A 26,445-nucleotide genomic window follows, 5' to 3' on the forward strand; every position below is an offset into this window, starting at 1 on the left:
GTCCCTTTATGGGACTTTTGCTTTTTTTTTTGCTTTGCACTGGTTATACATTGCAAAGCATTACACCTAAATTGAAAGCTTCGGACACCATGTTGTGAGCATGGTTTTAGAAACTTTCCTTAGCTTGGTGACCCAGGGCTTATGACGACCGGGGTCCCCATGGCAACGATTGACCCGGAACTCCTGTCCCTCTGCCTCCTTCATGAATGTTGGGATCGCACTTGATTGCAGCATTTAGGGGATCAACCGCCAAGGGCGGCACTGGCTCCGCTCCTGTATTAGTACAGAAGCTCGGCCACTGGCGCCCTGAGCTGCTGCACTGATCGGTTGGGAGGCGCTGATCACAGTGATCTGGGTGCGGGGATGACAGCATGGGTCCCCGCACCTTCTCCTGCCTCTCAGCTGTCACAGACCGATGTCTGCACTGAACTGTCACTGCGTGTTTATATGCATGATGGACATAGGCCGTCCTGGTGCAGGAACTGAATCACGGCCGTGATGGGCTGTGTCAGTCAGTGGACGTTAAAAGCCACAACTACACCCATGTCAACAACAAAAAAAGTTATACATCTTAAAAGAAAGCGAAAGCTGAAAAATTAAAAATCTGCCAGGTTGTTAAAAAGGCCCTCACAGCTGATATCTATCCTAAAATCCACTGCCTGAGATTGGGGATTTGTGTTCCCTCTTCACATACATTGTACTGTACGTCTGTGGCTGTTTGGTGCAGAATCTGCCCCAATATCCCATGTCTAACGCTCACATGGTGTAAATTGCCGTTAGCAAACCTGCCTGTAATGGTGGTAGGTTCTCTGCACACTGACTCCCCAGGCCGGCTCATTTCCCAGCATGGACATTAATGTAGCACACATTATCTGGCATTATCCCATTTCCACTGTGGTAGTTTTAGTGTAAACCATGTCTGGAGTATTGAATTTTCTTCCAGTGTGCGGCCTGTGTGCTGCTGTAGAGAAAGGAGGGTTACACACTGCTAGCAATTGATTAAATTTGTTGGCTGTGCTAAAACCTGTAAAAGCTTCCTGTGGTGCCATCCACCCGCTGCCTTCATTATAAGTGTCCTGCTCTATCCTGTCATTGAGCTCCATGTAAGGCTTTTCTTTGATAAGTTCACTAACCCCTTCTCAATAATAGTGGATCATAGGTAGGGCTAAGTTGCTGAGTCAGCACCATGGCAGGTATCTGTTATGGTTACTATTGTTTAACTATTTCATTGCCATTGATAAACTTTGGTGGCTTTTAAATGATCCTTGCGTGCAGTCTCCCACTGGCCTCCACAATTCTATTCTGGGATGGTGATGAGTTGATATGGCGGCTGGAGGCCTGCTGAAGCCCCCTAAAGTTTCCATCTTGGACCTTCTGTGTCACAGTCCCTGGCTGGGCTTCATAGCAGAACATAATTTTCTCTGTATACTGCAATACTTCTTGTAATCAAAAATTCACCGGCTCCAGTCCCATATGGGGACTAAAAATAAAGAAAATATGAAAGTTTAACTCCCCCTTCCCTTTTTCAGAATATTTGGTATTGCTGCACCTGAAATAGTCTGATCTGTGAAAGTATAATGGAAGGTTGTTGGTGACTTGTGATCACAGTAAAGTGAGAAGTGGGACACTTTGTTTAAAATGTAGAGAAAACAATAATCAAATGAGTTTGAAACTCTTATCAGCAAATTTTATATGCAACAGGACATCACACAGGTCAGAAGGTGAATGTTGGAAGTTTTTCCATTTTACTTGTAATAATTAACTCCTTTAGAAATTGATGGCAGCAACATGTCTCAAAACATTTGGGACAGGGCCATGTCTACCATTGTGTAGCATCTCTTTTGACAGCAATCTAAACCTCTGAGAAGTGAGGACACCAATTGCTAGAGTTTGGAAGGGAAATGTTGTCCCATTCTTGTCTGAATGTTCTCGATTTCTCTAGAAACTGAACCTTTGATATGTACTGTAGATGGTGGGATATTCAGTCTTTTCAATTTTACAGTGAGAAATGTTTATCTGAAATTGTTCCATGTGTTTGAGAGGCAGTTGCTCTTTTGTTACTCTCCCTTTTCCGCTAGATTGCTTGCTCTCCTTCCTGCAAGATCGCTTGCTCTCCTTCCTGCAAGATCGCTTGCTCTCCTTCCTGCAAGATCGCTTGCTCTCCTTCCCGCGAGATCACTTGCTCTCCTTCCCGCTAGATCGCTTCCTCTCCTTCCCGCTAGGTCACTTGCTCTCCTTCCCGCTAGATCGCATGCTCTCCTTCCCGCTAGATCGCTTGCTCTCCTTCCCGCTAGATCGCTTGCTCACCTTCTCTAGATCGCTTGCGCTCCTTCCGGCTAGGTCGCTTGCGCTCCTACCCGCTAGGTCGCTTGCGCTCCTACCCGCTAGGTCGCTTGCGCTCTTTCCGCTAGTCCGCTTGCTCTCCTTCCCGCTAGATCGTTTGCTCAACTTTTCTAGGTCGCTTGCGCTCCTTCCCGCTAGGTCGCTTGCGCTCCTTCCCGCTAGGTCGCTTGCGCTCCTTCCCGCTAGGTCGCTTGCGCTCCTTCCCGCTAGGTCGCTTGCGCTCCTTCCCGCTTGGTCGCTTGCGCTCCTTCCCGCTAGGTCGCTTGCGCTCCTTCCCGCTAGGTCGCTTGCGCTCCTTCCCGTTAGGTCGCTTGCGCTCCTTCCCGCCAGGTCGCTGGCGCTCCTTCCCGCCAGGTCGCTCGCGCTCCTTCCCGCCAGGTCGCTCGCTCTCCTTCCCGCCAGGTCGCTCGCTCTCCTTCCCGCCAGGTCGCTCGCTCTCCTTCCCGCCAGGTCGCTCGCTCTCCTTCCCGCCAGGTCGCTCGCTCTCCTTCCCGCCAGGTCGCTCGCTCTCCTTCCCGCCAGGTCGCTCGCTCTCCTTCCCGCCAGGTCGCTCGCTCTCCTTCCCGCCAGGTCGCTCGCTCTCCTTCCCGCCAGGTCGCTCGCTCTCCTTCCCGCCAGGTCGCTCGCTCTCCTTCCCGCCAGGTCGCTCGCTCTCCTTCCCGCCAGGTCGCTCGCTCTCCTTCCCGCCAGGTCGCTCGCGCTCCTTCCCGCCAGGTCGCTCGCTCTCCTTCCCGCCAGGTCGCTCGCTCTCCTTCCCGCCAGGTCGCTCGCTCTCCTTCCCGCCAGGTCGCTCGCTCTCCTTCCCGCCAGGTCGCTCGCTCTCCTTCCCGCCAGGTCGCTCGCTCTCCTTCCCGCCAGGTCGCTCGCTCTCCTTCCCGCCAGGTCGCTCGCTCTCCTTCCCGCCAGGTCGCTCGCTCTCCTTCCCGCCAGGTCGCTCGCTCTCCTTCCCGCCAGGTCGCTCGCTCTCCTTCTGCACTTCCCCAATGTGTAAGTGTATAATCTAAATTAATACATAGAATACAATTTTTTTTATATAAATTCCTTTTTTAAGGTGGATGATTCGAGCGCGAGTGACCAACAAAGGCCAGATACGTACTTGGAGCAATTCTCGTGGAGAAGGGAAATTATTTTCCATTGAGATGGTGGATGAGAGTGTAAGTAAAGGCTGTCGTTACGCTTTTACGTCTGTAGCTTTTATATGCTGCGTACTGCTGTCCACACAGTTATTTTGCCCATGGCCAATAAAATTAAGCTCATTATGTTTTATCTTATAAATGCTTATCTGCAGTCATCACAGTGATGTTCAAGTCAAATTCCGTGGCTTAAATACCTATATAATATGTCTGATCGAGAAGAATCATAGTTGAACTATAAAATTAGCATTGTAGTATTGTTTGTATAGTGTAGTACACCAGTGTGTCTGGGAAAGCTCTGTACAGAATCTGCTGGCAGTCAGCGCTTCTTGACTTCAGCCCGATGCTGGTGATTGCTCCGGAGACAGAGGCTCGCTTTTGTTTGCCCCCCCTAACCTCTTTTGAGATGTACAGAGCTCGTCATGCTTTCTATTCTTGGTCACTTGTAGAAAAATTGCAGTGACTAAAATGTTTTTTATGTGCAGATGTTGTTTCTCTGATGCAAGAACAAAAATCTGTTATCAAATAATTAGCTCTCCATGCCCTGGGTATAGCGAAGGCGGATGAGTCATGCTGGAGCCTGGGCAGCATATACAAGCAGTGACATCTTTGTCATCCGTTAGGTACAGAGTACGTTGTAGCCCACACATCACGTGCCTTCTTCAGTTAATTGGTTAATCATCTCGATAATTAATAAGTGGATGGCTATGGTTTTATACAGAGGCCAGGAATATTTACAAATGCTAATTGACAACTTACGTGGTCATTTTTCCCACATAATGACTGTAGAGAAAATAGATTAATGTGAGGTCATGTAAACATGAGTATGTTTGATTTGAATGCACATATATGTTGCATTTTTTTCTTTTTATTTCTAAGTATATATATATCCTTAAAGAGAACCTGTCACCAAGTTTGTCCCATATAAAGTACGGCCACCACCATGCTGGAATGCTGTAAAAAAAAAATTAAAATCCCTAATCCAGTCTGCAGATCCCAAAAAGACCTTTTATTATACTTGCAGATGAGGCAGTCCAGTCCAATGGGCATCACTGGTCTTGATCTGGCGCCTCCTCTTGTTGTCCTCATCCCGTTTCATGTGGATGTCATCAACAGTGCCCCCATCGGGTTCCTGTGCAGGCTGCTGAGGTCAGAGCAAAGTACTGTAATTTGCATGCCCCGGGAAAAGCCAAACAGCACCGATGACCTGAAAGCAAAGGCAGTGCATGCTCATTATATTGCTTTGATCCAGGGGATGGAGGCTGGCGATTGCAATAAGAGAGAAGGTGCTATTGATGAGCACAAGTGCTCGTTACCAGAGTTTGCCTAAGGCTACTTTCACACTTCGTCTTTATAAAGACGTTGCAATGCGTTGTTCTGTGCAAAAAACGCATCCTGCAAAGTTCCCCGCAGGATGCGTTTTTTTGCACATAGACTTGTATTACCGACGCATCGCGACGTATGGACACACGTTCCATACGTCGTGCACTGGATGCGTCGGTAATTGGCGGACCGTCATCACAAAAAAAGTTCAATGTAACGTTTTTTTTGTGTGAGGCGTCCTCCATTTTCGACTGCGCATGTGCTACCGAAACTCCGCCCCCTCCTCCCTGGAACTCATAATGGGCAGCGGATGTGTCTGAAAACTGCATCCGCTGCCCACGTTGTGCACTATTTTGCACAACGTCCGTCGGGCCGACTGATTGCGACGCCCCGTACTGACGGAAGTGTGAAAGTAGCCTAAGGTGCTCAGGTATGCACAGACAATTGCAGGTGCTCGAGGGACATGTTCAATTCCCCACTGACACTGTTTCGCCTCTGTTACACAGCTACAAAACATGTGGAGATTGCCCATGTTTGTCAGGCAATCCCCGCATGTTTTGTGGCTGTCTTAACAGTTAGATATCCACAGTTAAACAGCCACAAAACATGCGGGGATTCCCTGACAAAGACAAGCAATCTCCACATGTTTTGTGGCTAACAGCTGCGAAACATGTGTCCGTGGGGACTCGGACATGTCCCTCGAGCACACGTGATACACTCTGCATAACTGAGCACTTTCGCTCATCACTACAAGATTCAAGACCAGAGACGCCCATCTGACCGGATCACCCCATCAGGCCCAAATGGTGGTAGCATCTGTACTTTCTCTACTTTATGTGGGGAAAACCTGATGACAGGTACCCTTTAAGCATGGTTTCTTACCTTTTCCAGGGTGAGATCCGGGCAACTGCCTTCAATGATCAAGCTGACAAGTTTTTCTCTCTTATTGAAGTGAATAAGGTACGTTCTGATTTGTCCAGTTGACAGGTTATCACATGTTGGGGCTTTTTTAAATAACACTTATTTCTCTATTTGACCAGGTATATTACTTCTCAAAAGGCACTTTGAAGATTGCTAACAAGCAGTACACGGCCGTGAAGAATGACTATGAGATGACTTTTAATAGCGAGACCACCGTTATCCCTTGCGATGACTCCTCAGATGTCCCTACGGTGCAGTTTCAGTTTGTTCCTATTTCTGAACTTGAAAGCAAGAATAAAGACACATTATTAGGTCTGTACCATTTTGGTAGCTGTCAGGTGGTCAGCGCTAGCATAGATCCGTTGTCATTCTTGGGTTTCCTTCTTTACAGATGTCATAGGAGTTTGTAAGAGTTTTGAAGAGGTCGCTAAGGTCACAATAAAATCAAACAACCGAGAAGTTTCGAAGAGAACGATCCATTTAATGGACACATCGGGCAAGGTGGTTTCCACAACTCTGTGGGGAGAAGATGTAAGTATTCATGATGATATCGCAAGGTTGTATATGTAGCTGTTGTGGCTATAAGTGAAGCCCCCATGATCTTAGTAAATGTGTATAGCACAGGTACTGATCCTATGTGTTAGGATCAAGGTGTTCAGTATCTATTCCAATCTGGTATCCATCAGTTTTAGACGTTACATGTGAGAAAATAATTTACTGTGTGCTGATGATCCTAGAGTCACTTATAATACTACTTTCATGATAATGATCTATGGGATATCCATGGGGTATTCTATAAATGTCTGTGTGCCCACGTTGGGGATCTGCCGTCCCCATCCCGCCTGGTGAGGCCTCTACATGTTTTCTCATCTGCTTCTGTTATTCCATTAGGAGTGAAAACACAGAGCGGCTCTAATGCATGGCCACTTCTCCATTCATTCTCTGTCCGAATGTTAGGAAATTCAGAAAGGAGGTCTCCACAGACTTCCATGTCCAAACCTGCCAATATGCCATGAACGCTCAGGTTGCAATACTTCTTTATCAGTCTGACCTGAAGTATCTTTCTTTTGTAACAGGCGGATAAATTTGATGGCTCAAGACAACCTGTTGTAGCGATCAAAGGAGCCCGGCTTTCTGATTTTGGGGGGCGATCTCTGTCAGTTTTATCATCCAGCACGTTCATGATAAATCCAGATATTCCTGAAGCATTCAAGCTCAGAGGATGGTAGGACACGCATTGGTTTTACTTTTCAAACATTTGTTTTATAGGATTACTGAACTAAATGAATTGGTAGGTAAACACTTAAAAAAAACAAAGAAAAGGCAGTGAGCATCAATGTAATAATCTTTATTTTTATATAGCGCTAACATATTCCGCAGCGCTTTAGTTTTGCACACATTATCATCGCTCTCCCTGATGGGGCTCACAATCTAAATTCCCTATCAGTATGTCTTTGGAATGTGGGAGGAAACCGGAGAACCCGGAGGAAACCCACGCAAACACGGAGAGAACATACAATTTCCTTGCAGATGTTGTCCAAGGTGGGATTTGAACCCAGGACTCCAGCGCTGCAAGGCTGCTGTGCTAACCACTGCGCCACCGTGCTGCCCATAATGTATTATTGAAATATATCTGCAGATTAAGAGGCTGAACCATAGTCCAATCTTGAGCCTTTCTGCAGTGTGAAGTGACTGCTTACACGCCATGATAGATGGCATTCAGCTGCCCAGGTGGCGCAGGACAGTATTTGGAGTTAGTGGCTCTTTAACACAAAACTACACATTTAGATGAAATATCCTTGTACTTTTTGTATCCTTTGATCACACTTCCATGTTTGGACACTAGTGGGCACCATAACAATATCAAATGGTTAAGTAGTGTAAATTTAACCCTTTTTCTACTGAATTGATGTTTAAAATGATTTCCCAAATTGAACATACCATAAGCTAGCTGCAGGTAAAATTGCAGACTTTGCACTAACGAGGCAGAGAGGAGAAACACCTATTACCATGCATAGGAGTCCCCTGACTGGGGTTGTGTTCTAGTGCTTGCAACCTGGCAGGAATGCCTTTATGTTCTGTGGCACCATGAAATGTCTGGAGACTGACTTCTGAAATTCAGCAGGAAAACACTGGCACATAAATCCTGCCAAATAGGTGTGTACTTTTGTGAAAAAAATCTATTGCCTATCTAAATCTGTTTTATTGACAGATGTAAAAAAGTATTTTATACCTGACCTAATATAAATAGATCAAAAAGTGAGATCTAGTATCAAGTGTGATTAAAAAAAAATATCTATATATTACACCAAAATAATTTGTGTTTTTTTTTCTTTTATAGATTTACATTTTTTCTAACTTATGGACTACAACACAAAACACACAGCTTTATTTTGATGGCTGCATAAAAATGTATGCTGCTGTATATTTCTATTTAACATAAATTACGTCAAACGTAACTGATTCTCCAGAGTTATAGGTTGTCTGAGACGAAAGTCCCTCCACACACATAAGATGACTGTTGGTAGAAGGATGGTTCAGACTGTCTTATGGCCGGCAGCTATCTCGGCTGTGCCTCCCATACACTGGAGCGCTGCTCCTGTGTTCCCTTCTGGATATCTTTAGGGGCAAATTATTTACAGGAAAACAAAAGGATTTGCAGTCCAGAATCAAACATGCCAGAACGTTTACTTCCCTGATGATAACTTTATGGCAGCTAATATCCCCTCCAGAGGAGGCCGCTTGTAAACACTGGAGTGTGAACATCAGGGCTCCCTACAGGGCTTAGTGGTCACTCTCGCTTATCTCGCAATTACGGTAGCAGAGAATATACCATCAGACTGTTGTATATTGTCAAGACAAAACTAAACTGAAGACAACCCGATTAAAAAAAATACCAATTAAAATCAATGGGTTCTTTAAGACCTTAATGCAAAATAATGCACATATACATGGCTGCAGGGGTTCCTGTGTGTAGAGGGGGGCTAGCCGGCATCTGTCTGTAATGGCTGCGACCGGGGCTGTACGTCACCTGTGTTTAACCACTTCAATGCCACAGTTAATCTCTGACGCTGGCTTTTAAATTCAGTCTGCTGCTCACAGGGACCTGCCTTCGGGGCCCTGTGACCTGATTGCGAGACCCCAGTGGGTAACCATTGACACATGATCCTGATGAAGGCCCGTCGCTTCCATGATGCTTGTCTTCTGAAGCTTGGCTATGGGCTGATCTTTGAAGGAGGCTGCAATTTTCACTATATACTGTAATAGAGGTTTTTCAGCATATAGTATAAGCAGTCGGTCGATCACAGGTTCATGTCTCCCAAGGGGACTAAAAACAATGGTACTGTAGTTATTTAAAAAAAAAAATATATATATATATATATATATATATATATATATATTTCTATTTAATGTTAATTTATTTCAGTTCAAAACAAAAAGTGAAACACATATTAAATAGTCATTACAGAATGATCTATTCCAAGTGTTTATTTCTGTTAATGTTGATGATTATGGCTTACAGCCAATGAAAACCCAAAAGTCATTATCTCAGTAAATTAGAATAGTTTATAACACCAGCTTGAAAAAGGATTTTAAAATCTGAAATGTTGGCCTACTGGAATGTATGTTCAGTAAATGCACTCAATACTTGGTCTGGGCAACTTTTGCATCAGTTACTGCATCAATGCAGCATGGCATGGAGGTGATCAGCCTGTGGCACTGCTGAGGGGTTATGGAAGCCCAGGTTGCTGTGATAGCCGCCTTCAGCATGTCTGCATTGTTGGCTCTGGTGTCTGTCATCTTCCTCAACAATACCTCATAGATTCTCTAAGGGGTTAAGGTCAGATGAGTTTGTTGGTCAATCAAGCAGAGTGATACTGTTGTTTTACACCCATATTGGTACTTTTGGCAGTGTGGACAGGTGCCAAGTCCTGCTGGAGAATTAAATTTCCATCTTCAAAAAGCTTGTCGGCAGAGGGAAGCAAGAAGTGCTCTAAAATTTCCTGGTAGACGGCTGTGCTGACTTTGGTGTTGATAAAACAGAGTGTACCTACACCAGCAGATGACATGGCTTCCCAAACCATCACTGACAGTGGAAACTTCACACTAGACCTCAAGCAGCTTGGATTGTGGCCTCCACTCTTCCTCCAGATTATGGGACCTTGATTTCCAAATGAAATGTAAAATTTTCTTTCATCTGAGTATAACACCTTGGACCCCTGAGCAACAGTCCAGTTCTTTTTCTCCTTGGCTTGACACTAGGGATGTGACACTTGTAGCCCATGTCCTGGATACATCTGTATGTGGTGGCTCTTGAAGCAATGACTCCAGCAGCAGTCCACTCCTTGTGAATCTCCCCCAAATTTTTGAATGGCCTTTTCTTAACAATCCTTTCAAGGCTGCAGTTATCCCAGTTGCTTGTTCACCTTTTTCTACCACACTTTTTCGTTCCACTCAACTTTCCATTAATATGCTTGGATACGGCACTCTGTGAACAGCCAGCTTCTTTAGCAATGACCTTTTGTGGCTTACCCTCTTTGTGGAGTGTGTCAATGACTGCCTTCTGGACATCTGTCAAGTCAGCAGTCTTCCCCATGATCACAATCCATCAAATTTAGAAAAAAACGAATCCAGAGACTGATGCCACCGGATCCATTTTTTTCTTATAGACTTGTATTAGCGACCGGATGGCGTCACGTTTCATCAGTCATTTGCCAGATCCATAAAAAATTGTTTGTCCGGCGGCCGGAGACAACGGACAAAGTAACATTTTTTTCTTTTATATGTTGAAAAATCGGACAGCAACAGATCCGTCGCCGTCTGTTGTTTGCTCGAATGGAAGCCTGTGGGTGCCGGATCCGTCAAATGATGGAATCTGACGACGGAGTCTGTTGTGTTTTTTTTTTTTGTTTGTTTTTTTTACTGAGGATGCTCCGATTTATTTATGATCCAATTAGCCAGATCCGTCGTATCAGTTTTTCACAATCTGCGCTGGATCCATCGAGCCAACTGATTGTGTCTGATGGCAAAAAACTGATGAGTGAAAAGGTGTCTAAGGCTACGTTCACACTAGCGTTCTGCTAGTGTGCGTCGCCTTGGCGTCGGGCGACGCACGCGTCATGCGCCCCTATGTTTAACATGGGGGACGCATGCGTTTTTGTGTGTTGCGTTTTGCAACACTTGCGTCTTTTTTGCCGCTAGCGTCGGACCAAGAAAACGCAGCAAGTTGCATTTTTCTTGCGTCCGATTTTCGGCAAAAAAACGACGCACGCGTTGCAAAACGCAGCGTTTTTGCGTGCGTTTTGCCGCGTTTTTGTGTGCGTCGTGCGTTGCGTCGCCGACGCAGCGGCGCGCAACGCTAGTCTGAACGTAGCTTTAGGGACATTTTTAAAGCATAGGAAGCCTTTGCAGGTGTTTTTTGTTAATTCTAAATAAGTGAGATAATGACTTTTGGATTTTCATTGGCTGTAAGCCATAATCCTCAACATTAACAGAAATAAACACTTGAAATAGATCAAGTCATGTTTGTAATGACTCTGTATAATATATGAAATTCACTTTTTATATTGAAGAACTGAAATAAAATAACTTTTTCATGATACTTTGTGAGAACCACCTGTGTATGTCTGTGTGCATATATAAGTTCGGCCTATAAAACTAACTCAATCAGTAAACACCACATTGAGGGGAAAAAAATCAGAACTCCAGAATTACGATTTTAATTTTTTTGTGGTTCACCATTCTTCCCCCAAAAAATGATAAAACCCGGACAAAGCTTAATTTTTCAAATACAAGTTTCTGTATTTTTTTCTTATTTAAATAAAAAAAAAAAGACGTCTAAGTTTGGTATTGCTGTAATCATACTGACCTGGACAATCATGATTCAGGACTAAGTTTTGCACAGTTTTCTGGGTTTTGTCTTCACGGGGAACAATGGCAGTCTAAAAAAAAAAAAAAAGAGTATCCTTTTTTTCAGTACTTTATATGGTAAACAAGAGAACAGCACCACTCCAATTATGCACACCACATGCATGAATATATAAGTAACAATAAACCCTATATAGAAAAAAGCAGTTTTATTAGCACGCCATACAATTTAAAACATATTTAAAAAAAAGCAAAGAACACCTTGTCCATATCCAGTGTTTGTACATATGAACACCTATACATATGAAGTATAATAATAATGCCTGAAAGCCCACCTCTATACCTACTGGCTCATGGGGCTAGCAACAGCATGCTCAATAGCCTACCTAAATGGCAACATAACTCTTATATAGATCCCAAAAAACCATAAAAATGTCAAGGGGTGAATCATATAGCAAATAAGAGCATTAAGAGTCCCAGGAGACCATAAGGCTGAATTACCTAAAGTGCAAAATGCACAAACCTGGAGGACCCCAGGCAAAGAAGCCAAATAGACCAGGGCCAATGCAGCCCCACGCGTATCGCCCTCACTGATAGGGCTTAATCAGGGGAGATGTCGACGTGCACCTTGTCCCCTTGTTTAAATAGAGAAATGTGTAATCAAACCTGATAGCACACATGTGCGACGGAAACAGCCGTAGAGACAGACTCAGATATGAGGCCAGCTAGAAATCGAACCACAATAAAACCCTGGATCAGAGAAGATAGAAGGGGGAGGCAAAGGGAAAAAAAGAGGAAGGAAGAAAGGGGGGAGAGAAGCATCCCCCTTATGAACACAAACGAACAGTTGAATAATATCCAACCTAACAATATCGTGCACATAATGACCGGTGTGTAAACACCCCACGGCGATAGTAAAGCAAACACCCTCATTGAACCATGCATAACTCAACCCCCGGGGGTATATTCATATCCAAACAATTTTCAATTGTGTGGTGTGCCAATAAAAACCTCTTTTTTCCATACATGGTTTATTGTTACTTAGGCTACTTTCACACTAGGGTCGGTACGGGGCCGTCATGTGTCGGCCCGACGTACCGACGCAAACTGCAAAAATAATGAACAACGGGGGCAGCGGATGCAGTTTTACAACGCATCCGCTGCCCCATTGTAAGGTCCGGGGAGGAGTTTAGGCCGCGCATGCGCGGTCGGAAATGGCAGACTCGACGCACAAAAAAAGTTACATGTAACTTTTTTTGTGCTGACGGTGCGCCAAAACACGACGGATGCGTCATGTGGCCATACGTCGCAATGCGTCACTAATGCAAGTCTATGGTGAAAAACGCATCATGCGGGCACATTTGCAGGATGCGTTTTTTTCTCCAAAACGACGCATTGCGACGTACAGCAAACAACGCTAGTGTGAAAGTAGCCTTATATATTCATGTATGTGGTGTGCATAATTGGAGTGGTGCTGTTCTCTCGTTTGTCATTTAGTTTTACCACTCACTTGGCACCCAAGTACTTTAAGGCTAAGTGCACACATTCAGGATTTCTCGCAGAAAATTCCTGAGAAAACTGGACACTTTCTGCAAGAAAACCGCATGCGTTTTTGCCGCGTTTTTTTCCGGACACTTCCCAATGCATTTAGTAGTGGGAAATCCGCAAAAAAAACCCACAAAATTAATGAACATGCTGCGGTTTTTACCGCGATGCGTTTTTTTCGCGGAAAAAAATCGCAACATGTGCACAAAACATGCGGAATTCATTCTAAATGATGGGATGCTTATTGTATGCAGTTTTTTTGCGGTTTTATAGCGTTTTTATCGGGTAAAACCGCGATAAAACTGCAACGTGTGCACACAGCCTAATATTCATGTTATGGTAGTGCGCTTGGTTTACTTATTTTCATACTTTGTATGGTAAACTAAATAGTGTCATTCAAAACTGCCGCTCATTGCAAAAAGTAAGCCCTCATACTGATGTCAATGGAAAATTTAAAAAGTTATGGATCTTGGAAGAAATAAAGGGTGTTTGTTTGCAGAGGCAAGGGGTTAATTTTCTGGCTGCTTTCAGAACAGAGAAGTGGAAAACCTTGTTGATGTAAACGATTTTTTTTAAGTTTTCACATTGCACATATGAAGATGTTTCCGGCGTTTGGGATTGATAGACATTTAATAGTACCCTGATGGTAATACAAAGTTTCTTTTTCCAAGGTTTGACTCTGAGGGTCAGGTACTTGAAGGCTCCTCTATTTCTGAGTCTCGCGGAGGCGCTGGAGGAGGAAATACAAACTGGAAGTCTTTGTTGGAGGTGAAAAATGAAAACCTGGGCCACGGAGAAAAAGTAAATTACCTAATGAATATCCTATATTGCCACAGAGCGCTGCAAAACTTAAATTTATCAAGTTAGGCTTTTTCCTCCTCGAGTTGTAGGTGAATCTGTAGGTTGTTGGTACTTTTTTCTACACCTAGGCAGTGTTCATTGAAACAGTTAAAGGGAACCTGTCACCCCCAAAATCGATGGTGAGGTAAGCTCACCGTCATCAGGGGCATATCTACAGCATTCTGTAATGCTGTAGATAAGCCGCCGATGTTACCTGAAAGAGGAGAAAAAGGTTAGATTATGCTCACCCAGGGGCGGTCCTGCTCCGATGGGTGTCTCAGGTCCGGAACAGTGTCTCACATCTTCATTCCATGACGTCCTCTTCTTGTCTTCACGCTGCGGCTCCGGAGCAGGTGTACTTTGTCTGCCCTGTTGAGGGGCAGACAAAGATGGGAGGCGCCGCAGCGGACCAGAGACGCCCATCCGACCGGACCAGCAGCAGGACCGCCCCTGGGTGAGTATAATCTAACGTCTTTTTCTCCTCTTTCAGGTAACATCGGGGGCTTATTTACAGCATTACAGAATGCTGTAGATAAGCCCCTGATGACGGTGAGCTTACCTCACCATCGATTTTGGGGGTGACAGGTTCTCTTTAAAGGGCTATTCCCATCTCAGTATGTGGTAGATGTAATAACATTAGTAATACCTCCAATTAAAAATGTAGTCTAGTTCTTCAGATTTACTATGTTGAATACCCCATGTGCAGGGCATTACAGTAACTTAGGTGTCCATGGTTAAGACCACTCATATAGTGGCGTTTAGTTTTAGTGGTCATAACTATGGATACCTCAGCTACTGCAGTACCGTGCTGATGGAGGTAAGCAACATAGTGAATCAGAGGAACTACACTTAATTTCTAATTGGAAGTATTTGCTAATATTATTATTATTATTACACCTACTACATTTTGGGATAGGATCTTGGAGACTAGCACACCCATTTAAGGTAGCCACCATGCTAGCGGTCATTTTCTTGCCTTTTAGTATCGTAGACACAGAAGAAGAAAAAAACCCCATTGCATATTTAATATGCCAAAAGTGGGGATACTAAGTAGTATCAACCCACATTCACAATATTTTATTGACTCCGTAATGTAACTATATAAATAGGAGAAAAACTGGAGTAACCAATAAATAAGTAAGAAAGTACAAAATTTATTTAAAAAAATCAAAGAAAAACACATATAATAAAATTGTCAATCAGGACAAGGACACGGAAGTACATACAGTAGTGAGGTGCACATGGGAGTTCAGAGGTAGTACATCTATCTGATTTACATTTGAATGCTTGTCCATGTGCTAGGTAAGTAGAGCCAAAAATAAGGCACAATAAATAAAGCCACCATCATTTGGGGCTCATTACCATCTGAGTAGTGTTGTGCACTGGGCCTGGTAAGTTTTGCCCTTAATTTATGATACAGTCCCTTTAGGCCATGTGCACACATTCAGGTTTTTTCGCTATAAAAACGCTATAAAAACTCATTAAAAACGCATACATTGTGCATTCTATCATTTAGAATGCATTCTGCATGTTTTGTGCACATGGATGCGTTTTTTTCCGTGAAAAAAACGCATCGCGGTAAAAAAAATGAGCATGTTCATTATTTTTGCGGATTTTCTGTGTTTTTCCCGCCATTCTATGCATTTGGGAAAAAACGCGTCAAAATCGCGGTAAAAACTCATGCGGATTTCTGGCAGAAATGTCCGGTTTTTGTCAGGATAATTTCTGCAAGAAATCCTGACATGTGCACATACCCTTACTCTGCGGATCTCCAGCTGGGCTTGATCTATAATCAATAACTTGATCCTTATGATATCATTGTATTACAATACCAACTGAAACCAAAACAAAAAAATCCTAAATAGCCAAACAGCACATAAAGGACAAAAACACAATGTCTAGAGAATATAATTTTAAAATAGGTAATTTTTATTAATAATTCACACAATCAACTTTGATATATAATGCTAAAGTGAAAAAACCTTCCAGATGTAATGGAACGGATAAATACACATGACATCACATAAACCTATAAAGTAGGGAAAATGGTGTGTACTCAGGTCAGGGACAGGTGAGGTGCTGGTAAACCGACCATGTGGTCCAATCAATAGTAGAGAAAAATTACCGCACACTCAATACTGGTATAGTGCTTGAAAAAGGTATATGCCAATTTTATTCAAAGAAATAATACAAAAAATGGTGGTTGCCACATAGGTAGAGGTAGACAATGAACCCGACGTTTCGACCCTCCCGGGTCTTATTCATGGGGTTACTGGAAAGGCAAAGAAACTGTATAAATAAGTGTCATATACATAGAAAAACGGCATAGCAGTACACGTGAAGTATATATACAAAATAAACTAGCCACAGGTAAAATAGGGGGGGGGGGGAAAGGGAAGGAGATATATACACAGCAAAATACATAATAACAAGGTCATATGGAAAGGAACGGCGAGAGAACAATAGTATAAGTACAGAGGATCACGGTAAAAGTCCATATAAGTATTACCTCTAGTCCTTTGATATGAGCGCATAAGATGGCAGTAGTGTGGGAAAAGCAAGTGCTCCCTTACGTACAAGACATGACCTGTCACAGTAACAAGATTATAGGTTATAATGTATATTGGAACAAAATGACTAACTAAAAACTCCATGAGATGAAAGTAAATACCAGACACGTGTGGAGCGGATGATGTCATATGTGAGTCAGAACAGGTGATGAGCGGTCGTAACCGGCCTAATAGTATGGAATGGTAAATAATGTAGAGTCTATATGAGAAGATGCAGGTAAAGGGGAGGCGCAGGTATCATATATAGTGCCAAAGTGGTGTGGTACCAGAGAGGGTGACTACGACTATATATAGTGATAGATATGATAGTGGGGACCTGAAAATCTGAATTAGTATACCAATAGAACAGCATATCTACCTGTCGGTACAACCAGTAGGGGCTGCTGTCCCAGGTAAAAAAGGATTGAGCACAGGAGTGGCCGTAATGAGTCCAAAGGGCCTGCAGGTTTAGGGTAAAGGAGAATGAGTGCCACGAGATATCAAATCAGGAACTGGCAGGCAGAGGGAAAGGGGAAGTAGCGCCGCATTAATACCTGTGAGGAGTCCTGTGTAGGGTCAGCGGCGCATCCCGCGCCTAGCTGTATTGTCCTAGAAGGATGCTGGATGAGTGAGAGTGGACGAGCGTGCCGCCCTAAAGTAGCGCCGGACCGGAAGTCCCGGACCGGAAGTGACGCGGTACAAGCCCGCGCATGCGCAGATGGCTCCTAGCGCTAGTGTGGGCAAGCTCCTGCCCAAGAGAGGGAGTGGACAAGCGCTGTTAGTAGCGCTGAAAGGGGCTAAGGGGGGAGGATGCAATCCACACTGGAGCGGCCAGTGGGTGGCAGCTTAGAGGGCGGTATAGTGGGGCTACTATAGATAAAAATGCAGGGTCGGAGGACTGGGGGAGTGTGAGGACTGATAAAATAACCAGGGAACAGACCCTAATAAGAGAGCAATATGGCCAAATAGGAGAATGGAATACGGACAAGGAGCGAAAATGAGAGGGGGAAATGTAATGGAAATAAAGATATGTAGAATACAGGATGTACACATACGGCATAAATAAGAAAAAAAGCTGGAAAATAAAGATAAAAATAAACAAAAAAGGTAAAATAATATACGAAGAAATAAAATAGAAATGTAAAAAATAGAAAATACAGTAGAAAATTGTAAAAAAAAAATTTTTTTTTTTTTTAATTACAATTTTGCGCTCTAGGAGCCATCTGCGCATGCGCGGGCTTGTACCGCGTCACTTCCGGTCCGGGACTTCTGGTCCGGCGCTACTTTAGGGCGGCACGCTCGTCCACTCTCACTCATCCAGCATCCTTCTAGGACAATACAGCTAGGCGCAGGATGCGCCGCTGACCCTACATAGGACTCCTCACAGGTATTAATGCGGCGCTACTTCCCCTTTCCCTCTGCCTGCCAGTTCCTGATTTGATATCTCGTGGCACTCATTCTCCTTTACCCTAAACCTGCAGGCCCTTTGGACTCATTACGGCCACTCCTGTGCTCAATCCTTTTTTACCTGGGACAGCAGCCCCTACTGGTTGTACCGACAGGTAGATATGCTGTTCTATTGGTATACTAATTCAGATTTTCAGGTCCCCACTATCATATCTATCACTATATATAGTCGTAGTCACCCTCTCTGGTACCACACCACTTTGGCACTATATATGATACCTGCGCCTCCCCTTTACCTGCATCTACTCATATAGACTCTACATTATTTACCATTCCATACTATTAGGCCGGTTACGACCGCTCATCACCTGTTCTGACTCACATATGACCTCATCCGCTCCACACGTGTCTGGTATTTACTTTCATCTCATGGAGTTTTTAGTTAGTCATTTTGTTCCAATATACATTATAACCTATAATCTTGTTACTGTGACAGGTCATGTCTTGTACGTAAGGGAGCACTTGCTTTTCCCACACTACTGCCATCTTATGCGCTCATATCAAAGGACTAGAGGTAATACTTATATGGACTTTTACCGTGATCCTCTGTACTTATACTATTGTTCTCTCGCCGTTCCTTTCCATATGACCTTGTTATTATGTATTTTGCTGTGTATATATCTCCTTCCCTTTTTTTCCCCCCCTTTTTTTACCTGTGGTTAGTTTATTTTGTATATATACTTCACGTGTACTGCTATGCCGTTTTTCTATGTATATGACACTGTTATTTATACACTTTCTTTGCCTTCCCAGTAACCACATGAATAAGACCCGGGAGGGTCGAAACGTCGGGTTCATTGTCTACCTCTACCTATGTGGCAACCACCATTTTTTGTATTATTTCTTTGAATAAAATTGGCATATACCTTTTTCAAGCACTATACCAGTATTGAGTGTGCGGTAATTTTTCTCTACTATCACATAAACCTAGGTATATAAACAGTATCCCAATATAATCCACACCTACACTGCTGCATGTAGAAAAATGCCATATAAAACTACCAACAAAAAGGCAGTTTGCAATAAGAAGTCCAGCAAAAAAACCGGTACTAACGAGAGGAGGCAGAATAAATATAATAGTAATCACCAACAGGTGTATATACTAACTACCGCCACTTCTCACGAAAATACACCGATAAATAAGCGCTGGAAAATCGTGACAGCCAAAAACAGGTGGGCAAACTGGTAGTAACTTATGCTAGGAGTGATGTCCGTGTGTCCGTTCCTACACCCCGACGCGCGTTTCGTAACACTTCCTCAGGGGGCGTGGGGGCGTGTCAGTCAAAGAGGGGAGGGCAGAGATGGAAGGAAAACAAGAAGATGGGAAGCAGAAGGTGCATTTAAAGGAACTCTATCAGGACAGAATGACTGTTCAAACTTTGTCCTGCTGCTCGGTGCATCACGGCAGAGCGAATCATTTATATACACCCACCTTCCCACTTGCTTGTTTTCCTACTATCTCCTTTCCATTTTTGACAGTTCTGGCTCTATGAAGCCAAAGGGGGGTGATGATATTCACAAACTAGCAGGTGGGAAGGTGTATTTAAGTGATTGACTCAGTTGTGATGCACCAAGCGCCTTTACTTGGTGTGAACAGTCAATCTGTGTTGATAGATCCCCTTTAAGGCTCTGTGCCCACATCTTTTACACCATCCATCTTTCTACCTGATGCCTACAAACTAGGCTCAATTTACCACTAAAAGCAAGTTGTTTTGTTTTTTTTTGTATTTTTGCTGTGTCCCTCTCTATCTTGCAAAGTGCAGTCCACTGTCCAGTTTAGAAAAATTTATACTGATGTATAACAGCCTGGCAGAGGCCAAACGGGCACAATGTTATCTCTATTCAGATGACTGTATTGTTAAACCTACGAGCATAACCACTAAGCATAGGGCTTTGTCGCGTCTTGTACAGAGCCTTGCTATAGATCAAAGCATTACAGAAATGATATATTAGTCACATTGAATACATATTTAAATGATTTCTCTATTTCAGGCAGATTATTTCACCAGCGTGGCAACAATTGTCTATCTGCGAAAAGAGAACTGCCTGTATCAGGCCTGCCCTTCTCAAGACTGCAATAAAAAGGTGATTGACCAGCAGAATGGACTTTTCCGTTGTGAGAAGTGTGACAAGGAGTTTCCCAACTTCAAGTATCGTCTCATCCTATCAGTGAGTATTTGAACAAAACTAGTCGTAACGTTTTGCTAGAGACACAGAGCTGGGTAATGCTTTGTGACTATATAGAAAAGCTTTTGCTTAATTTCCTTATAAATAACTAAAGGTTAAGGAAAAAGCAAATAACAGCAGTAACCAATCTTTTACACTGATACTATTTAAATTTCATCGTCAAAAAAATCTTTCTGACTGATGCAGCCAAGTAACTTACTTTGGGCCCCTTTCATTTACAAACTTTTAGAGGCAGATTCTTAGAGAAACCTGTGTCTGGCCCAGAGAGCTTAACAGCTCATTTATATGTTCAGAAAAACATTGATTTCTCTGGAATAAGACATTGGATCGCAGATTCCAAGGGATCATTTTATGCGAGGTTTTATGACCTGCAAGCCCATATAGAATGGTTAAAAGGGTGATGAAAATAAAGGTCACTCGCAATACTCCAATGTTGGCAATTACAAAGGGCACAAAGTGGATGCACCATCAAAGACGTTCCAAGCAGTCTGCATAAAAAAAAATTTAATAGAAGAGACGGTCAAATTCAGGTGAAAAAAAAAATTCTTCAAAGTTCCATTTATTCTGCCATAGATGCAACGTTTCGACTAGGTATAGATCTTTTTCAAGCATCCTACTGACAGATTCCCTTGAGTACCAAATTGGCTCACTATTCTAATATTGTAAAATGTGACCAGTTTATCTGAACTGTTAATGTGGACTTGTCGCCAGATTCATTAATTAAAAGTATGGCTCGTAGATGTAACATTTATAAGTAGTGCACACCCCTTTCTCCTTCTGTTGATGCTTTCTTTCATTGTTTTCTAGCGTGTAGATTACTAATATGTCAGGAAAGTAAGTCCAGCAATAGATGAAGCATTAAAAAGAACAGAAATGCTCTTTGGGCAACATAGCAGTTCAGTTATTAAATTACACAAATAGCATTTCTTGAAAAACATCCCATTAGGGCTAGAGGTAAATGGGAAGTGGAATTGGGACCAATTGATAATGATAGATGGGAATCGATTTTGGAATATGTCCCTAAGTTATCAATGAGTGAGCCTGGGAGGTTATCACAGTTATATGTAATTCACAGGGCCTATAGAACCCCTGAAAGGTTGTTTAAAGCTGGTTTGAGACCTGATTCAGAGTGCCGTAGGTGCTCCCACATGCACATGTTGTGGCACTGCCCTAGACTGTCCTCCTTTCAGATAGTGGTACTGAACCGCATTGAGTTGGTGTATGGTTGCACTATCCCTAGGAGCCCATTGACTTGTATATTGGGATACGTGGAAGAAATTGTAACGGATAACACGATAACAGTTAGTGCATGATTGTTATTCATTGCAAGAAAGTTGATCACTAAATTTTGGATTAGAGAGGAACCTCCGACAAGGAGAGATTTTCTTAAGCAAACGGATCATATAATTTAATTGGAAAGAAGGATCTCCACCAAGAGGAATAAGCTGGAACTCTTTCACAAGTTATGGCAGCCGTGGATTGATTCGATCTAATGTGTGGAATGGAGATGTGCGGAGTTCAGAGTCTTTTAGGAAATACAAAGGACTGCTATTTCACTATTTCCAGGATGATAGGAACTGTGGGGTTCTTGCTGGGGTCTCTGAGGGTTGGGTGGGGAGAGGGGGTTTGGGAACGGGGAGAAAATATTATCTTTAAAAGTTTGTTTGTAACAATGTTACCAGATTTATTTGTAATATCTTGACATGGTTAATAAAAATCTATCTGATTTAAAAAAATTTAAAAAAAATTACACAAATAGATCATCAGGATAGCCTGGTGGTGTCAGGACCCCCAAGTCTTGGGGATCTTATTGAAGTAATTTGTTCTTATATAAAACGATGAAGGCCTTGACTAGTCTAATGTCCTCATCCAGTCTGGACACCGATGATGATAATCATCCAACACTTAGAGCCCTAGAAAAATTGTCTAACATTCAGTGAGAGCGGCTGCCCATGTGATGTGTATGGGGCCACTGACTCTCCCTGTTGGGGAGGGGACCGGGCAGTTGTTGCAAACATTACTGAGTGCTCATGTGTAGCTCTTTGTAAAGATGGCAGCTGCCTGAATGATGGCAATCTCATGTGCGAGTGTGACCCTTATATCGTCAAATCCAAAGGAATATAAACCCGGTGACTCCTTTTCTTGACCAGGTGATTTTCAATTTCTGCCTGTTTGGCCATGACACTTTTTCTATTTTAGTTGACGCAGCCGTCTGAGCACGTTTTTTGATTGACAAGGTGAGGTTTTGAATCACTCCTTTCAATTAACCATCTAATGTTGAAAATTGGTGAAAAAATTAAACCAATTCTTCCATTCTTTTTGTGGTGCTCATTGTGTAGTAAAAATAATCTGACTATATTATTTTCCGGGTCATTATAATAACGGCCATCTCAAACGCGAAATGAAGACTTCATGGTGCTCTGTTAGTGAGATGGCAGGTAAATCACACAACGGGCGTCCTCTGTTGTGGAGCAGCCATACCCTGGAATACTGGGCGTGAAGGAGTTAAGTTACGGCCATGTATACAACTAACCAGGCAGAGCGGCCATCTTAACCCGCTCCCTCCTGATTGGATGCATATCCTGGCGCTAGCCCACCAGTATTTCAGCAGGTCTATATATTTGATGCGCTCCAAGTATTTTTATTATTGCACTTTATTTTCATGACTTTTACGTTTTTGCTGATGATTTTCAGGTTCTATAGAAATGAATGTTAAAAAAAAAATTACACAACCAGAGTATAAAAAGAAAATCTGCCGACTCTCTCCCATAATCACGGGCATTATGACACTTATTTGGTTTATGCGTTTGCTCTTTCACTATAGGCCCGGCTTTGATTTGGATTAAACCCGTTAAAACGATGCAAAATGCTGTATGTGACTCCATCCTAATGCTGCATTATGGCAGCTGCTCAAAATATTCCGCCCCTGTGGTTTTTAATCGTCCATCACCCCCACTCTTTTATCAGGTACAGAAATGGCATCCAGAATTACTTGTTAGACCATTCTTACATGTTCGTCTTGGCTGTCTCTTCTTGTGTGCGAGGCTGACAGAAGATCTGTAAATTGTCGGGTGCGCCTAACTGCGCTTGTTAATGATCCCTCGGTGGCGGCACTAATGTGTGGCACGCTTGTGTAGCCTCCACAACTGCTTTGAGACTCGCCGACAAACACAAATTCCATTCTCATTCCCGGGCAAAGTAACCGCTGAACGGTCGTGTTTAAATACGGCTCGCTCGCTCTGTCATTGATCCAAAATCCAAGATATAAAGCTCAAATCTCCTGCCAAGTTTTCCCTCCGAGAAGCCTTTGTACTTGTGTAAAGACCACAGAACTGAATCTGCACTGTATCAGTACAGATGTCCATGCTGGGCGTCTTTGTGTGGCTCAATTACCAAACAGCTTGTTCTAGACACAAATACTTATTTTTATGGTATTTATTGTAATATCTTTCCCTTTTTTTTAATCTAAAGTATAACTGTTACTCACATAAAGGATCTCGTAATTCCCTCCGTTATGGAGATCTCTAAAAGCGGGGTGCGCTAACCATCATAAAGATAAATGACCATTAAATGTTTGCAGAGGGATGCACTTGCACTCATTGCTGTAGACCTATATTTAGTGCTCTCCGGAGCCGTGCCCTGCTCCTTCCGCATTAGTGGTGTCTGCTTCAAAGGCGCAGCCTATTTCTCCTCGTGTCTGTGAGAGGACTTTATATGCCGAAGTGCAGAGAATAATTCTAGCTCCTGCAAAAGGCTGCCAGTTCTCCACATGCAGCCTCCCCACTTTCATACAAGTGCTCACTGGCCCTGACCCGGTGGGGAGAGCGCGGTTCCTTTCTTCTCTCGGGCTCATTATATTCATCAGCCCTCGGCAGCTGTGACGACTTACAATCAACTGTTTAATGCCGGTCGAAATCCCTAATGATCTCAAATGGCAGTAAAATGTTGTGGAACGTACGAGTAACAGGCTGCTGGCGAGTTTGTGGATTGTACGATCATCTTAATGCTTTTTCAATAAAGGCGCAGCTTCTCTTTGCATTGCGTTAAAGATTTTGATTCCAGCACCCTGTTCCCATAACCTGCTGTGATCGACCACAAGCTTTTAGATCCGCAGCTCTCACAATAGACACTGATGTCAGAAGCAAGATGTAAAAATACCTCGTACAGCTTTCTGCTTTCCATTATGGATGGGGGAAGAAAAGAAAGCTCTGTGAACTTTTAGAAAATCCAGTTTCGTCTTCCTCCAGTTAATGATGTCTCTGTCTAGTTTGTCCTTTTCCAGTGTCTCTCCAGTCCATGGTGATGTCATGTCAAATGGCAGATTACAAATCGGACTTATTTCACTGTTCTACAGCCAAATTGGTTCAGAGATGAAAACACTTGAAATAAACTAAATTTGTGGTGCTGAAAACGAATATGATGCTTAAATTTGCTGATTCGCTCTAATTTCCAAGATCCAGAGGAGGTTGTAATTAGTTAGAACACCTCTCATGTGGGCTTACAGAAAAATTGCGTCTTTATTATTTCCTCATCATTATTGCATTGTTAGTAGCAGTGTCTATTACATCATACTGTATATTTAGTCTATTGAGCCTTCAGTATTCTATCATGTGACCAATCAAGAAACGTCAAATCCGCTCCGATAACTTAATCCCAATTACAGTTGCATCACGTGCCTGTATAAATGCTCTGTGTAAGATATACAGTTTTAGGATTTCTTAGCTTTGTTTCTTAGCATGTTGACATGTTTCTATATGTTTTCAGATATGCCTCATTCTTGCATTAACAAAGCAGATAGTTTTTGCTACATATGCGAAAAAGTGTGCGGTTCCACCATTACTCCAAAGCAACATGCCTGCTGCCTTGGGGTCATACTTGATTCCGAGCTTTCATTCACCCCCCACATCCGATCACTGGCTCGCTCTTCTTATCTGCATCTCAAAAACATTTCTAGAATTTGCCCTTTTCTTACTTTCGACTCTGGAAAAACTCTTACTGTTTCACTTATTCATTCTCGTCTGGACTATTACAACTCTCTACTAATCGGCCTCCCTCTTACCAAACTCTCCCCACTCCAATCTGTCCTGAATGCTGCAGCCAGGATCATATTCCTCACCAACCGTTACACCGATGCCTCTACCTTGTGCCAGTCATTACACTGGTTACCCATCCACTCAAGAATCCAGTACCAAACTACTACCCTCATCCACAAAGCACTCCATGGCTCAGCACCACCCTACATCTCCTCCCTGGCATCAGTCTACCACCCAACCCGTGCCCTCCGCTCCGCTAATGACCTCAGGTTAGCATCCTCAATAATCAGAACCTCCCACTCCCGTCTCCAAGACTTTACACGTGCTGCGCCGATTCTTTGGAATGCACTACCTAGGTTAATACGATTAATCCCCAATCCCCACAGTTTTAAGTGTGCCCTAAAAACTCATTTGTTCAGATTGGCCTACTGCCTCAACGCATTAACCTAACTACAGGTCCTTCTCAAAAAATTAGCATATAGTGTTAAATTTCATTATTTACCATAATGTAATGATTACAATTAAACTTTCATATATTATAGATTCATTATCCACCAACTGAAATTTGTCAGGTCTTTTATTGTTTTAATACTGATGATTTTGGCATACAACTCCTGATAACCCAAAAAACCTGTCTCAATAAATTAGCATATTTCACCCATCCAATCAAATAAAAGTGTTTTTTAATAACAAACAAAAAAACCAACAAATAATAATGTTCAGTTATGCACTCAATACTTGGTCGGGAATCCTTTGGCAGAAATGACTGCTTCAATGTGGCGTGGCATGGAGGCAATCAGCCTGTGACACTGCTGAGATGTTATGGAGGCCCAGGATGCTTCAATAGCGGCCTTAAGCTCATCCAGAGTGTTGGGTCTTGCGTCTCTCAACTTTCTCTTCACAATATCCCACAGATTCTCTATGGGGTTCAGGTCAGGAGAGTTGGCAGGCCAATTGAGCACAGTAATACCATGGTCAGTAAACCATTTACCAGTGGTTTTGGCACTGTGAGCAGGTGCCAGGTCGTGCTGAAAAATGAAATCTTCATCTCCATAAAGCATTTCAGCCGATGGAAGCATGAAGTGCTCCAAAATCTCCTGATAGCTAGCTGCATTGACCCTGCCCTTGATGAAACACAGTGGACCAACACCAGCAGCTGACATGGCACCCCACACCATCACTGACTGTGGGTACTTGACACTGGATTTCAGGCATTTTGGCATTTCCTTCTCCCCA

At 43.1% G+C, this 26,445-nt stretch overlaps 1 protein-coding gene across 1 annotated transcript in view; it reads left to right on the forward strand.

Moving 5' to 3' along the window:
* Nucleotides 1–26,445, forward strand: part of RPA1 (replication protein A1) — a 123,714-nt gene that overhangs the window by 49,207 nt on the left and 48,062 nt on the right. The window contains exons 8-14 of the mRNA XM_069761361.1: nucleotides 3,395–3,497; nucleotides 5,691–5,759; nucleotides 5,840–6,032; nucleotides 6,112–6,251; nucleotides 6,797–6,945; nucleotides 13,805–13,934; nucleotides 19,982–20,158. Of these exons, the coding sequence (XP_069617462.1) occupies nucleotides 3,395–3,497; nucleotides 5,691–5,759; nucleotides 5,840–6,032; nucleotides 6,112–6,251; nucleotides 6,797–6,945; nucleotides 13,805–13,934; nucleotides 19,982–20,158 (961 nt within the window). The remainder of the gene's footprint in view (nucleotides 1–3,394; nucleotides 3,498–5,690; nucleotides 5,760–5,839; nucleotides 6,033–6,111; nucleotides 6,252–6,796; nucleotides 6,946–13,804; nucleotides 13,935–19,981; nucleotides 20,159–26,445) is intronic.

Source organism: Ranitomeya imitator, chromosome 3, assembly GCF_032444005.1.
Source record: "Ranitomeya imitator isolate aRanImi1 chromosome 3, aRanImi1.pri, whole genome shotgun sequence".
Taxonomy (NCBI): Eukaryota; Metazoa; Chordata; class Amphibia; order Anura; family Dendrobatidae; genus Ranitomeya; species Ranitomeya imitator.